This window comes from Chelonia mydas, chromosome 8 (genome assembly GCF_015237465.2).
Source record: "Chelonia mydas isolate rCheMyd1 chromosome 8, rCheMyd1.pri.v2, whole genome shotgun sequence".
Classification (NCBI taxonomy): domain Eukaryota; kingdom Metazoa; phylum Chordata; order Testudines; family Cheloniidae; genus Chelonia; species Chelonia mydas.
Genome location: NC_057854.1, coordinates 4,750,444 through 4,767,031, shown reverse-complemented (window position 1 = coordinate 4,767,031; position 16,588 = coordinate 4,750,444). Strand labels below are relative to the sequence as shown.

At 41.1% G+C, this 16,588-nt stretch overlaps 1 protein-coding gene across 2 annotated transcripts in view; it reads left to right on the top strand.

Moving 5' to 3' along the window:
• GALNT10 (polypeptide N-acetylgalactosaminyltransferase 10) overlaps positions 1 to 16,588 on the top strand; it is a 122,317-nt gene that overhangs the window by 46,428 nt on the left and 59,301 nt on the right. For both annotated transcript variants that reach the window (XM_037906283.2, XM_043521622.1), the window contains exons 2-4: positions 4,306 to 4,408; positions 5,289 to 5,427; positions 9,169 to 9,335. In XM_037906283.2, coding sequence (XP_037762211.1) covers positions 4,306 to 4,408; positions 5,289 to 5,427; positions 9,169 to 9,335 — 409 coding nt within the window. The remainder of the gene's footprint in view (positions 1 to 4,305; positions 4,409 to 5,288; positions 5,428 to 9,168; positions 9,336 to 16,588) is intronic.

The window sequence follows — 16,588 nt, the reverse complement described above, 5'->3', positions numbered from 1 at the left end:
CAGATTTCTGTGCCAGAAATAACTCTGCTACTCCAATTTTTATTGCTCCTGCATCATCACTGGCCTGTCTTCCTTGTCTTCACCTCATGTTATCTGCCACTTCTTGATGACGAACACATAAGATTTGTCCATGTAGAATGTAGCAATTGACCTTTATTCAGAAACACCAAACTATCACACGCAGGCCTGAGCTACAGCTCATTACCCAATATTAAATGTTGTCGTCATCACGGATCAAATGATCTGAAGGGGAGTGTCACAAACTGTATCTGGAAGATAAGTTTTCCAGGGTTTTAACTCCTCGTTTTCACATGTCCCCTCCAAGTGCAGCCGCCTTCCCTAATGGGGTCTGAATGGACAGTAACATGTTCTTCTGTTACTTGTGAATTTTACAAATTGCTCCATCATATTAATAACCGCCTGAGATTAACCAAATAAGGCAAAGCAGGAGTATTCTCTTTGCTTACACTTGCCCCTACATATGGTTGTGAATTGTGGGGAATTAATGCTGCTGACAAGAAGAAAATTGAAGTCTTTGAGATATGGTCCTGGTGAAAACTTTTGTGTATCTGCTGGATGAAGAAGATGAATAATGGTTAAAAATATTGGAAAGAAGCAGACCCTGCTGTTGGAAATCAACGGGCATCAACTTACGTGTTTTGTTTTTCATCTGTGTGCCTGAGGTAGCTACCTTTGAGAAAGCTGTCATGGAAGGAATGGTGGCAAATCACCATAGTAGGGGAGAGCCAAGCCAGAAAATACCTGAATGACGTGTGGCAGATCACTGGAAGGTCAGCTGCTGAGTGCTCAAAGCTAGTGATGGATCAAGAAGGCTTCCATATGTTTTGCTATGTCACCAATGTTCACTATACAGCTGAGGCGGCTTAATTTGACCTTCACTTTGTCTGAGTGCAGGTGGGGTGAGCAGGTGAGAAATAGCCCTGTGGGAAAGGGCTAATTCAGTTGCTGTCACTCACGTCTTCAAGGGAAGAAGCCCTGGCATTTCAGAGCTAGACTAGTTTTGTTTCTGCGTGCTGCAGTGAAACAGTCTGGGCAGAAGGTACATTCCTAATACTTCTTAAAAACCCTAGTCCATCAACAAATTTAGCTAGAGAGGAATGTTAGATAGTTGGTGATTTTATTCAGTTTGTGTCCTAATAGGTGTGAAATGTATATTTGAAAATATGTTAGCAATCTCTGCATTTGGACGGAGATCAGTGGCTGATAAAGGGATATTTATTGGTGGGAGGGAGAAAAGGCCATTTTCTCCAATAAGCAATATTTAAGGTAAAAGGTGAGCCATCACCTTTGGTGGCGGGAAGATATGCAAAAAAAATGGAGAAGATAGGCTGCAATAATTACAGAATCATAAGGTAGATGAAAAAGATCTGTTAGTTTACCTGGTCTGTCTCCCTGCCGATGCAGGATTTACTCCACAGGAAGTTTTCCTACTAGTTTGTTTACATTAATTTTAAATGTCCCAAACAATAAGTCTTCTGCTTCCCTTTAACAGCCTAACCAGCACTCATTTGTCAAGGTTTTTACTTTTCTTAATTACATCCCCAGATGTAGTTATACTGCTGTATGCCATCCTAAATAATTCCTTTCTTTTCTTACTGTCTGCACACTATAAATATTTTCAGAGAATGTCTCACTTATCCGCATCCTTGTCCATACTTAAGGCTCCTAATCTTTACTCATAAATTGACCACAGACATTCAGCGCTGGTGCTTTTCTTTGAACCCCCATCAGCTTGCTTTCCATGACATCATGCACCATGAGAGTAAAGCTAGAATTGCTAACAGCAAGAGGAGAAAAATTCAATATACTACCTTGCAAACATTTTTATTCAAGGGGATTAAATGGGGTTTAGTAGTTAGAACACATAACTAGGACCTTTCTGTCTGCGATGGCCACGTTTCAGCTATGCTTCTGTGTGCCCATCTGCAAAATAGGTATAATCCTGATCTTACCAGGCTGCTTTGAAGATTATTTGTAAGTCATTTTGTGATCCTAGACTGAAAGGCTCTGTTGTTGTATTGTAATGCATGGAAACGAATGGGTAACTATAGATGTGACTAGTGCAGCAGAGCAATTAGATATGGTTAGGGTTAAAATGGCAGCTGTTAATGAGATTAAATTGGGATTTAGTCTCATGACATCACTTTGAACTGCAAGTGACATGTCTGGGTGTCCTAAAAATGTTAGCTTGGTCGAATTATATTTTGTTAGATGGACAGACGAAGTAAGGCTTAGATCACAGTATTAGGATGCATGTTCCATAGTTGCAGATTGCAATACAGTACTTTGGTGCCCATTCAATTATGAATATTTATGGGGGTAAAAAGAGAAGAATGAAATGTTCCCAAGAACAAAATTTTCCCAAGACAAATCAAGGCATAAAAATGATGAGTTCATACATTTTAATTGTTTAAACAGATGAAGAGCCTCTGTTACGGGACTCCAAAACAGGCTTGTTATCAGATTGTGCAAAATGCTGGGCCCAAGATTTTTGTGTGTGTCCAGAAGGTCCTGTGATCACTCCCCCAGTAGAATGCTGTAGACGCCTGCTGTATAGAGGAAGTAATGAAGCTGTTAATGTTAGTAATATTATGACATCCAAAGCACTAGCCCCAGCCATGCTTTTATTTTGTGATTCCTTAAGTCTCCAAGGCTGTATCTGTGAAGTGTGGAAAGAGGACCAAAGTGTTTGCAGATTTCTTATTGTGACGTGTAACATGTGGAGTAGGTTTAGGAAAAAATCCAGCAGACTCATTCATAATGGAATAATAGGAGAGGGTTTTGCACTTTAGGGGAAGGGGCATTACTTGAGAGAGAGCAACTCTAGGCTTATGATTTGGAAGTGCTAATGCTTAATATTCTTACTATATCTCTGCTGCAAGTATTTTAATCTAAAGGCATCTTTTTCGTGTCTTACTTTACAGACTGTAAGCTCTGTCACTTGTCTGCTTTTTAACAAAGGAAATATATCTTTCTATTGAAAAGATACAAACAAAATAACCTCTTTTCACCCTGTTGCTCTCCATATACACAAATATGTATATATCCACATACATACCATCTATACTCTAAAATTTCTCCTGCATAGAAAAGTGTACATTTTATTTTTAATGGAATGCATAATGCTATACTATGGAATTCACCATTCAGTACAAGAGGAATTTTAAAAAGCCAGGATTTTATAGATACTATTTGAGGTCTGCTAAACAACTGTTTCTATGATGTGGTTTCTACAAGTAATACACTCATTTATACATATCGGTGTAGTATCACATCATGGAGAATGATTGGCAGACAAACTTTTTCTCTAACTTTTCAGATTTTATTTAGTCCCCTAAAATTCAGGCGAGAAACCTGGGGTGAGATTCATTAAGTCTCTGGCCCTGAATACTACAATTTCTATGTCTTGTACAGGTATCACCCTGCCCTTTATTCACCCCACCCCAGAAAAATGCCCTTGATGATTGTTCCTGAAACTTGAAAGCTACAGTGAAAAGGATAGATAATAGGGGCCATGCTTCATGTGAAAACTTGCTATTAAATATTGAGAGACTAAAGTCTTCTTCAAGTTTGTTTCCCCAATTTTATTCCAATATGGTAGTACAGTAGAACCTCAGAGTTACGAGCACCTCAAGAACAGAGGTTGTTTGTAACTCTGAACAAAACATTAGGGTGGTTCTTTCAAAAGTTTACAACCGAACATTGACTTAACACAGCTTTGAAACTTTACTATGCAGAGGGAAAATGCTGCTTTCCCTTTATTTTTTTTAACATGGTATTTTATTTGCCTTTTTATTTGTTGGTTTCTGCTGCTACCTAATTGTGTACTTCACACTTCAGGTCCAAATAAGGTGTGTGGTTGACTGGTCAGTTCGTAACTCGTGTGTTCATGACTCTGAGGTGCTATTGTATGCTGATTAGTAACGATTCTGAAATAGGTTGCCCATTATAAAGCTTTATTAGTTAAATAGGAAATAAGACCAGTTAACTTTTAATGTGAAAATGAGTTTTTAATGGACTTTGCGATTTAAAGGTGCCCTTACTAACAGACATTACACTCATTTTAAGTATGGTCCTACACCGCTGTACCATATTTGAAGATAATTATAGAACAGTGTTTTGGGGCAAGGAAAATCTTCTGCTGGACATAGCTGCAAATAAAAGCTGCCCCTTCTGCAAGTTCTGGTTCGGGCAAGGAGAAGTGGGTATTGGCTTTTCTCTTTGGTGTGGATGGGTAAATGTGTTTCAAAGGTGTAATGGCTCTAATCTTGTGTGTATTAAAAGGGCTCGCATGTGAGGCAAAGGAAAGAAGTTTACTTTGATGATGGACAAAGGAAAAAGGACTGGCATGATAAAGAAGCTATAAGGAGGGACTTGGAGCGCATAGGTATGTAAGATCACTTATAAATGTATCTAATGTGGATCATAAAATGGTGTGGTCCCTTATTCAGCAGACTGAAGGGGGGGAACAGCATGCTCGTATGTTCTTAACACTGATCAACATCAGCTGCCTCTGTACCGCTCATGAGTGACAGGGAATGAGAAGCATTTTCGCCAGTCTCTTGAGTAGAAGATGGTGGCAGCATATTGGCACTTCAAGGGTGGGTGCTGTTCAAAAAATTATAAATGTCTTTACAGTTCTGACAAATATTGCGGACCCATGAAAGGAGAAACATTGTTTTGTAAAATCTACAAGCGCTGTCATTCTAGAGGAATCTGTTCTGTTTCCATAGTTTGACACGCAATTCGGAGTGCTTAAATTCTAATACAAAAGAGTTACGATGGTGAAGGACACTCAAACGTGTGGAAATGTAAAGTTAAGGCTGCCTTGTTCACCTTAATAAATGTTTCCAAGATTTCCCTTTTAAATGTCAGTAACCGCTTTGGGATGGGGGGTGAGGCTGAGATGAGAAATGTTTATACCATGTACAGGCACTCACATCTGTAAACCAAAAGAAACCTAATGGATCCAGCTGTGGTCCTATCAGTCTCTAATCCCTTCAATTCTGGCTTCAGAGTGAAGAGCTTAATGTTTCATATTTGCGCAGCTGAGTGTTTCTAGCAAAATATACAGTACCCATTAAAATAAGTTGATGAAGTTAACCCAGTGCTGAGAATTTCTTATAACTCGGAATATCAACTATGTACAAACGGTGTTGTTGAAGGAAGAATTTTCACAGAAAAGATGACTGCTTTTGTGTCAGTCTCTGGCCACTTAGACTGTGATTCGCCATGATGATACAGGTTTATTTTGTATCTATCCATAGGAAATGGAGAGCAGGGAAAACCTTATCCGATGACTGATGCAGAGCAAGTGGACCAAGCATACAGGGAAAATGGCTTTAATATCTTTGTGAGCGATAAAATTTCTCTTAATCGCTCCCTTCCAGATATCAGGCACCCAAAGTGAGTATACACTTGGTATTTGTGGTAATGAAAGTCTAGATGCCCTAATTTGCCATTCCCACTAGAATTTATTCTATTTCTATATTTCATTTTTATGTACTGTTGGAGCCTCAACCCTTTCGGGGAGGTGGCTACCTCCTGCCTCATAGATCCCTTTTCATGCTGATTAAATTGTATACTGAAATGGCCACAACCATAGAACAATTAAAGCAAAAATTTTATGGTCATCTCTCTACTGGAAATTGGATTTAAATGTCCAGCTCACTTGACAACTGCACCAAAGAGCCATCAGATGGTAATGACTTGGTCACTAATTACCTGGGTTAGTTTTGCATAAGTGACCAGTTGGAAGTGAGACTGTACAGTTCCATGAGCCATTAATTCCTCTTGGAAGTCTGACACAAACTAAGTTTCACAATCTTGAAACATCTAGGAAGGAAAACCAATTTTGGAGCATTCCAAAAAGATTGACTCATATTGTGAAGGGTCTATGAAGTGAATTTTCTCAGATACTCAGGGCTTTATAATAAACTTCTCTTTCTAGGGATTATAAGCATGGCCACAAAGTAGCTCTAGTCAGAAACTACTTTTGACTGTTGAATTCAGTTAGCTAAGATGTCTTTCCTGTGGAGTGGCATCAAATTTTACTTAGTTTTTCTCTAATTGCTAAGGAGAAAATCCTTCATGTTCATGCAGTCGTGAAAGGCTTAAGCCTTTCCTAAACAATGCCACAGAGTGCTTTTGATTATGGGGTTATATGGTTCTTAGTCACTTTATAAACTTATCTTTTTAAATACTCGAGTGTAAATTTCTTCCATGGAAAGCTTTTTCAAACTTGATGGCAGTAATTTCATCTAGAAGTCTTGCAAACAAATTAGAAGCTAGGACTTTTTTAAAAATATTTTTTCTTTTTCTGTCTCAACTTTGCTATCTCATTATGAACATTACTGAGCTTCAGGCAACTTCAACTCTGCTAAACTGCATTTATTTGGATTGTTTTGGGCTTTGAGAATTTAAGCTTCAGATGGTACCCGAGGAACTAATGTATTGGCTCATGTTCCCTAATGTGTCACTAAGTTGCAGAATTAGCAATCGGAAGTCAGTTACTTTGACTTTTTAAAAATGTTTAACTTCAGGCTCTGGTCCCTAGTTAAAATTAATAAGTGAGGTGTCTGGGTCACCAACAATTTAAGCTATGACTAATGATACCAATGCAGCTGGTTTTCTTGAGTTAAACTTCCCTTACCATAGCAAGTTATAATTATGTGAGTCTCAAGAAGGGGATAAACAGTACTGGATATAATTGATGCTAGGATTAGCTAGAGAAGTGAACCGGGGTATATTTAAAGGAGACTTGAAATGAAGGCACTAATGACCGAAAGTTTCTGGTGTGCATTTTCCCCTCCTTAAAAAGATGTATTTGGAAATGGAGTGTCTAGTGTTTTATAGTGATGTGATGAGGGCAATTTATAATGAAGTTTGGGTAAGATGAAGTCTATAAGAGCATTTTCCAAAGAACTGAGCATGTTGTAGAATACTCTGAATTAATACCACCCCATTAATTTCTGGAATAGGAGCTGAAATTGGGTTTATATTCAGGAATATGCCCCAGGCAGAAGGTTATAGATTTAAGATTCTCACCAGATACAGCTTGTGTTGGCCTGTTAAACATAGAAGCTCTGGTACAGAGTGCTGGATCACCTTGAGCACCAGTAAGGTACAGACGCTCCCGGGTTACGCAAGACCCGATTTATTCAAATTCACACTTACGGAAAAAGCTCCGTAAGCCAGAAATAGGATTTTCGAGTCACGGAAACTTTTGTGTAACGTACGGGTGTACGTTTCCGACTTACATGAAATTTGAGTTACGCAAGGCTTTCCGGAACGGAACGATTGCATAAGTCGGGGAGCATCTGTATAGCTTTCTGGTTCTATTGCTCACTTTCCTTGTGTGCTGTAAACAGTATTCGAATAAGACATTGTGCTATATTGCACGCTAATGTTAGAGGGCTTTTAAAGGAATTGTAGAAATAATACCCGGAGAGAATAAACTTTGTTTGCAAATCTAACAGTGATAGCAGTTAAATATGACACTGATTATCCCCAGCCCCTCCCCATTTATAACCTTTTAGACTAAATAGCCTTATTCTGTCTCACCTGTAACTTCCCATACTGTCTTTGCTTTCATCTGCTCTTTGCCAGCTGTTGAGAGCTGCTAGTGGTAAACAGAATAGTACTTCTGTGTTGACTCTGTTCAGGTGTAGCTGGAGAGGATCAGTAAGAGTTTTTAATGAAGTTGAGCCACTAGAGCTTTCAAATAAACTATTTGTAGTCGTTTTTTTTTTTTAAATTAGAGGTAGCTGATACGCAGTCTTTGCTTTTGTTTCCACCCAATAACTAGCAGATTTAATGGTGAACAAATGGGCAACAGATGTTTTCCTAATGCTGTGGAATTTATTCTTGATCATAAAATTGCAATCGTTGTCTAAAACTTGTACAATAGTAGTCAGTGATTTATCTTGAATGAACTGTCACAGCAGAAGATTTTTACAGGACTCAAGCATGAGTTTCACAAGCTTTCACAGTGATGGAAGTAAATGCAAATCTTCCATACTGTGCTTTATAGTGATTGCTTGACACTGTCAATGTTGTTAAATCATATGAAAACAATGGATTATACACCAGATAAGAATGAACTGTGAATCCGTGAATTTTTGTTACGTTGCTATCGCAGAGATGCCAGCCGTCCCTAATTTTCCATAATCCACCCAATTTGTGCTTGTAATTACAAAATTACTAATTTAGACTTCAGTGTGCTAATTTTGCAAGCACCCATTTTATTGTGTGTGTGTGTGACTTACCACCACTTTAGTCCAATGAATACATCAAATAGCGCTGTGGCCACCAGGAGCGGTGGAGGTGGAGGTGTGCGGCATTCTTCTCCACTGATGCTCCAACAGCACAGTAAGGATCTGACAGGAGGCAAGCCACGGTGACTTTGAACGGGTCGGAGCACTGCTGGATTCACCGCCCAAGCCACAGGCTGCGTGTTGCACACTGACTGCTCTGTGTGGACCCTGCTAGTGCACTCTCGGTACCAGCAGGGTCCGCATGGGGAAGAATGCAGCATGCTGCCTGTGACTCAAGTGGTGAATCCAGCACTCCAAAATCCACGAACTCTCACAGTGGCTTGTCTCCTATTCAACCCTCACTGCACAATCAGTGAAGGAGGAGAAGCTGCAGGAGGAGGAGGCAGCAGAGGAGGAAAGAGGTAATGCAACTGAGGATGGAGAAGAAGAGGAGGATCATCCCAGGAAGGCAGCCAGGCCCGCCAATGGCCAAGGTAATTAAAGGCCTTGGGGCAGAGGAGGGCAGCTGTCCTAGAGCCAGTCCTCCTTTTCTCCTGTTCAGATTGGGGATTGGAGCAAAATGGGGGGGAAGCCCAGACCCTCTCCTTGGCCGTACATAGGGAGGGGATGCGGGGGAGAGAAGTTGGGAAAAGGAAGAGATCCAAGCCTCCCTAATTCCTCCCTAACTTTTTTCATAAGCATCCCATAAAGTCTGAGTGCAAGGCTGGCATCTCTGCTATTGCTGTCTACAACAAAACTGTATGCAAGTCCCTGTGAGGAGATGCTGACGTTCCAGCAGGTTTTGCACATTCTTTGCTGCGTGCATTTGTGAGAAATGTGACAGTGTGTCTGTTTACTTGGTATGTTTATAACTTGTTTCATCCCTGTCTAGCTGCAATAACAAGCTGTACCTGGAGAAGCTCCCAAACACCAGCGTGATAATCCCATTCCACAATGAAGGATGGTCATCTCTCCTCCGGACAGTGCACAGCATCCTAAATCGCTCCCCTCCTGAGCTGATAGCAGAAATTGTGCTGGTGGATGACTTTAGTGACAGAGGTACAGTGACTTCCTATGTAGCATCTCTACCTATAGCTACATAAACTACCTGACAAAATGCACAAAAGTATAGCAAAGAAGAGTAGAGTATTATCTGCCAAGAGCCAGCTTTAGGATTTTGGTGTCTCCAGTAACAGTCAGTTGATGTCTCAGTAAGACCTTCAACAGAGCAAGAAGCTGCATTTCCTGCAGCACTTGCATTACTTTAGGTATTGGTGGCAACAGCGATTTTCACAACACTGAGCTTAGTCTGGGTGGTAAATAAGGAAAGTAAGTGCTATTAATGTATTCATCAGCAAAACTCTGTGAATATTGGGTTCTTAAACACTTCCTATTTTGGTTTCTTAACCAATCAAAAGTGACTTTTTGTTTTAAATGGGATTTTCTTCCTTCATACAGAAAATAATTCTGTATTACGGAAAATATTAAAATTAATCTTGAATTGTTTTCATCCTAGAGACTTCATGGTTTAACATTTTTAGCTTTCCAGAAGTAAAAATAAATTTGGAAAATCCATAACCTTCATAATGCCCAGCTCTCATATTGCACTTTTCACCAAGAGATCTCAGAGTTTTACAAAGGAGGTCAGTATCACTATCCCCATTTTACAGACAAGTAAACTAAGGCACAGTGGCATGTAGTCTTAGTTTTAGTCTCATAAGAATGGCCATGTTGGGTCAGACCAGTGGTCCAGCTACCCCAGTATCCAGTCTTCCAACAATAGCCAATGCAAGGTGCCTCAGAGAATGAACAGAATAGACAAACAAGTGATCCATTGTCTCGTCCGTTCCCAGCTTCTGACAAACAGAGGCTAGGGACACTCAGAGCATTATGTTGCATCCCTGTCCATTCTGGCTCATAGCCATTGATGGACCTATCCTGCAGGATCTTATCTAGTTCTTTTTTGAACCATGTTATAGTTTTGGCCTTCACAACATCCCCTGCCAAAGGAGTTCCACAGGTTGACTGAATTGTGTGAAGAAATACTCTCCATTTCTCGCTCCCCTTCTCCGGGCACAAAAAACACCAAGCAATGAAGAATCACATTGTCCATTTACATCCTGATTTGGATTTATACTGATGTACCTGAAAACCCTTACAGTGATAGATTAAGTATAACCCATAAACAATATTAAGTCTCCATTCTGTATTCGCCACATGGCTCTGTTTATTCTGCAACAGAAATTGTACTGCACAGCAAGAATTAAACAGTATAGTTGTAGTGTGTGCGGTCACCTGTGTTCATTTCTATAGGCTAATAAGGGCAGAAGCTGGAGATAAGCCCAACACAAAGTGGCATTAGGTTTTTACACAAAAAGGGAATGGCCTTAAATTTGATGACTCTGATGAAGAACCATAGTGGGCCAAGCAAATAGATAATCACCAGCATGATTCATCAGCAACACAAATACAGCAAGTTTTGTTGTGGTTGCAGCCCTGGTGCTTAATTTGTCATAGAATATCAGGGTTGGAAGGGACCTCAGGAGATCATCTGGTCCAACCCCCTGCTCAAAGCAGGACCAATCCCCAATTTTTGCCCCAGATCCCTAAATGGCCCCCTCAAGGATTGAACTCACAACCCTGGGTTTAGCAGGCCAATGCTCAAACCACTGAGCTATCCCTCCCCCTAAATAAGATATGCTATTGGAGCTGGAATTACCGCGGCTGCTGGCACCAGATTTGCCCTCCAATGGATCCTCGTTAAAGGATTTAAAGTGTACTCATTCCAATTACAGGGCCTCGAAAGAGTTCTGTATTGTTATTTTTCGTCACTACCTCCCCGGGTCCGGAGTGGGTAATTTGTGCGCCTGCTGCCTTCCTTGTAATGAGATTGGCACAACTGCCAAAATCATTTGTTCCTTTGGATCTGCTTGGACCACCATATGCGATGCTATATTAAATTAAACTGTGATTTAACTACTTAGGATAAAGTGAGGGCTAGTAACCCTCACGCTTCATGGCATAAAGTGACCATTAGATGGAAGAAATAATTCCGCTAACCTCTTTTATGTTGCAATCTGAAGTCTCATGTGGAGTTTGTACCTTCTCTGAAGCATCCAACATTAGCCAAAATCTGAGATGGAGTACTGGCCTTATGAGCTCCTCAGTCTGGTCTAGCAATTCTTAAGTTTTTTTTTTCCATTTTAATTATCAAAGAACAGGAAGGTAATTACTTTATGCTGCAAGGTGTTTTTTTAACAAGATCCTTCCATCTGGAATTACACAAGGAACACAGGGCTCTCTCCATGAGAGTGCTGTTATGAGAAGCATTTCCAGATAAAAATCTTGAGGGTGAGAAATAGCTGCTATGACTGATTCTGAAGCTCCTGTAAAAGCATTAACTCAAACACCGATCAGTGGTGCTCTGACCCATATTGACTTTGAAATGCTAAGTGTTGCCCTCCGCTACAGTCCTTCTCCTGAAGTGTAACTTTCACTAGCTAGCAGGCAAAGCCTGGTAGTTTGAAAAGCTCATTAGGCTATAGATATATGGCATCGATGTTTAAAGTGTTTTGAGACTGTCAGAAGAAAACACATTTTCAGCAAGCCCTCTTTTCTTCATCTTGGCATAAAAGATTAGGAACAGGAAAGTGAAATCGGGTCATTGGATTGACCCTCATGCTGTAACCAGATCTGCATTACATAAATAACTTTTATTTTCCACACCCTACTTAATCATTGTTGATGGGGATTGTTTCTGCCCCTAAGTAAGTTTTTGTTTCTCTTTTAAGTTTTATTCCTCTGTTTATTCTCCTTTTCTGCACAGTGGCATTCCCTGCTGATCCCAGCTGCTTTTTCCGGTGACTGGTATTCTTTCTTCACCACACTGAAGTAATTTCCAAATCCCTCTCTGTCCCTATATAGACTTTTTCAAAGTTTTGAGGAGGCAGGGGCAGCAACAAATCCTTAAATGTGTGATCTTCACTTGAAAGTCAGAAAGCCCTGGTTTTTTAGGGGTAGGGAGGCGTGTAATTTAAAAAACTTACTCAAAATGCTTGGCTCTGGGACTGAGAATTCTTGCAAAGTTAACAGCTGCATAATGCGTGTCTCTCTCCCTCCAGTGGAGCTTTGTCTTTAAACATTGCACTTAAAAGGTTACATAGCTTCCTTGGGCTTGGATCCAATTAGAACACTGTTCTGGCCACGTGCTTATACCAATGTTAAGATGGACAAGAATTGAAGACCTTGTCTTATGTCAGGTTATGACAGCTCACTGGGCTGTGCCAAAAATAAAACCGAACGAGTGGACACTTACATAAAAAACAGTCCTTAATTTTTTTCTGTCTTTCTAAAACATGAGTGAACTAGTACTATAGAAGTCAAGGAACTCATGGTAGTGCTTTGAGCCAGGGATACGTGGGACTAAGCTGCTCTCTTCACGTGGTGGTCCTGGCATGAGCTCCATAAATCTCTCCCAGTTCACCTCTCCTGAATTGCAGATCTGTTTATAATTAGATGCTCCAGCTGAGATCAGGACCCCATTGCGCTAGGTGCTGTGCAGCGAGTGAATGACAGCCCCTGCCCCGAAGAGCTTACCGTCTAAATAAGCCAGGCAGGCAAAAGGTGGTGTGGAAAGTGACTTGCCCAAGATCATACAGCAGGTCTGTGACAGAGCACCAATTCTAGTCCTGCATGATGCCCAAAGCTGCTAAAAAGTATCACTTTGACCCCTTCTCACCACAGCCTGCAATAATAAAGTATATTTTTAGGGTTGGCTTAAGAGCATTTTGCCAACAGATCACCCCAACCCAGGTGTGATTGAGGTAGTAAAATATCAAATGTGTTCTGCTTGCACCTCGAAGCAAGGAAAGTTTAGAGGAGTGTCTAAACAGCCCTGCCAGACCTTTTTGATATAAGTTTATTTTGTAGTGATATTCTTTCGAAAAGCTGAGCAACCCTAGTAAGCCTGTCAGACCCAGTGCTGAGGTTCTGTGTGCTTAGCACTGAATCACAGTGAGCTAATTCAGCTTGAGCTGGGAAAGTCCCTGAGGATTTCCATATATGTGCTGCAGTCTTATCCATACCTTCATTTTAGCAGAAGTTGTCTAGAGATTACTGCAAGCAGTGAGACTGTCTGTTTTCCTATCACTTACATTTTTGGCTTATTTTAACACTGTTTACTCAGTCTCTTCATAGGAAGTGAATCTTTGTATTTCAACCTGAAAATGTTACTGCAGAGGATTCCATCTGTGACTACCATAGTTGATATGGTAACTTGGCTACAGCTGCCAGGTGTTAAATCCCTCTTACACTTTTAATCTGTGTTCAGCTTCGGACAGAGGGACTGTTCGGGAATTTCTAGTGCTGAGAAGTGGGATGGGAAGTCACCAGTGAGCAGGTGAAAGTAGATAAGAAATAGAAGAAATATAGGGGAAAAAATGGGGGTGGCGGGGTGTTTGGATTTGGTGGCTGCCAAATTTTGTTCCAGAGCACACCGTTAAAGGCAACTGTGTTTTTTGCATTAGTGAAGCCCTTAGACTAGTGAATCATTATCTGGAAGTGTCAACAAAGAGCTATTTATTTCTTAATTTAAGGAGGGAGACAATTCTGTGACCTATAGCAGTAAACATTTTTCAACCAAAAAAGGTTACCCTGACAACAGTGCATTTTAATATGTTCCAGCAAAGGCCTTACTAAGCAGGATTTTTGAAATGTTTAATTTATTACTCATTACAGTACCTCCCTCTTATCCAGACACAGTGCACTGTTTTTTCATCCTGCTTTTCCCATGCCTGTAGTATAATAGATCAGATCAAAATCTATTCTTATAAAGCGTATGGTAGCCAATAACTAGCAAGAGAGTGAAGTTACAGGAGAAAAGGCTAGCTGTCTAAATGGTCAATGTGGCACTCTTTCTTAAAGTACACTAAACATTTTACATGAGTTTTGAACTGTAGACAGGGGATCCTGTTTGCCATGAGTGTAGAGCGTGTCATGCTTAAGCAACTGTTCTTGCTGGCGCATGTCCCTTCTCTAGCCTGAGAGCCATTTCATGGCACTTTCTTCTTCACTAGGCCATTGTCTCATATCTTCTAAAGGGGTGCCAAAGAATTTCAAAGTAGCAATTATAGTTCTTATTTTAGACCATGACTGTGACTTATTACTATATTGTGAGGCTGCTTCCACCTTCTAATAGCTAGTTTCTAGCATCCAAGCAGTATTCCTGATAAGATCACCAAAGTCTCACGTCCCTCATACTCTTTAACCACGAATCTAGTTCTTGGACATGCTTGCAATATAAGCATTGACTTTTAGCAAGAATTGCTGTTGATTTTGACTTATAGAAAAATGTACGTTCCTCCAGTTGGCTGCATCAAACACTTCGGGGGGGAGGGGGGGATTGAAACATGGGAACTAACCTGCCCAGCAGCATGTGTCTCTTAATAAAAATTTGTTGTTAGGTTTAGAATGTAATAAGGTGAAACTCTCAGGTCATGTGAGTTCTGCTGCAAACATATCTCAACTTGATTATTTCAGGTGGCCACACATGTAGTAACATCAATCCTTATGGGTAAGCAGAGATCAAAATGTGAATTATGACTTCACAATTCCTGATCATAAATAAATGCTTAGCTATGGCAGTTCTTTGTGGATTTATGGCTGTTTAATTTCATTCATTAATTCTAATGATCTGAGTTAAATTATTAAGCTCTTTCATATCCTGATTGGCAGGGCCTTAATTATATCCCTTGTTATCAGAATGGCCCTAAGAAAAATAAGACACTATTCCTTATTTTCATGTATATCACTCTTCTCCTGGGGACCGTCAGATGTAGAATTTGCATGCTTTCTGATTACTTCATCATAGTGCTGTTGACTGGTAAATGAGTATATTTGTCCTAATAGATTATGGGGGGAGAAGTTGTTAAGGTGCAGGTCAATTTGAAACATAGCTTGTTTTCTGCTAGTCCTCATGATCTTTTTTTTTTTTTTTTTTTAAAGTTGATTGGGGCACTGGATGGTTTAGGGCAGTCAGTAAAAGTGGAGGAGCCACTTGCCTCTAGATCACCAGTTTGAATCTGACTCCAGCTGCAAAGAGACCAAAAGTCATGATCCATCGGCTGTTTGGTCTGGGTGAATTGAATTGATGGTCTCCGTGTACGTGCTCATACTCAGGCATCCCTGTTGCATGAATCGCCCTCAGGATTGCATCTGTGTTCTTGTGAGGTCCAAGTTCAAAAGTGGAATGCGCGTGGTGTTTGCACTGCCACCTCACTCGTGCAGGTGGGATATTGTCTTTCCAGGCCAGAGTCAGCACATCTGGAGAGGGCAACAGGTGAGTAGTTTGTGCTGCTGTTGCCTGTTACACTGGTTTTGAGGTTAAGTGGGACTTCAGTTTTGAGTGCCGTCATGACAGAATCTTTCATGAGTTTAAGAACTTCAAACTAATGAGCTTAGTCCCCACTGTGTGTGGTGATTTTGGTACCTGTTGTGCATGTAGGCAAAAACCATAGGTCCTCTTTTTCCAGTGAGTGGCTTCTTTATGGACATTTTTTTATCTTGGATCAGAAAACTGAATGTTACCTTCCCCATGCTTGTCCAGACTTGAACCTCAGGCCCAGCCAAGCACCACTCAGCACAAGACCAAAGGCAGCAGAAGGGCAGTGCAAACTATGACCTTCTCCATTCCCTCAAATCCTGGGATGGGCCAGGGGCTGAATTAGCCTCCAGTCAGCAGCCTCACTGCAACACCAGAGAAGGTGAAGAGACGATTCTGTAGTGAGGTTGTACAGCCCAGTCTGACCACATCTCCCTCTCATGCCGATTCTCTCAACCATCGTACATAGCTGGTGTGGTGGAGCCTTCTACAACTGCGGGACAATCTTCTTGTGCTGGCAGTCAAATTCTACTGTTCCGTTAGTTGCTCTCCTTGTTCACGTTGGATTATAAGCAAAGCCTCTTCCAGCTAGAGACTAGATTTGAATAGCAGCAAAATGCCATTTACAGGGAAGAAACTTCAGAGAGTTAGTGTGTTGAAACATCTTGGAAGATTACACCTAGTCAAACAATACGCTTGTGGCCGTATGTGCCCACTTACTCAGATCCCGGGGAGTGCTCGACCCCTGCTCTGTCCCACTCCACCCTTTCCTCCAAGCTCCATCCCCTGCCCCACCTCTTCCTGCCTCATTCCGCCCCCTGCCCCTGCTCTGCACCCCTCCTCCCCCAGCATGTCCTGCACGCTGCTGAACAGCTGATCTGCGGTGGGTGGGAGGCACTGGGAGGGAGGGGAGGAGCTGATTGACAGGGTCCCC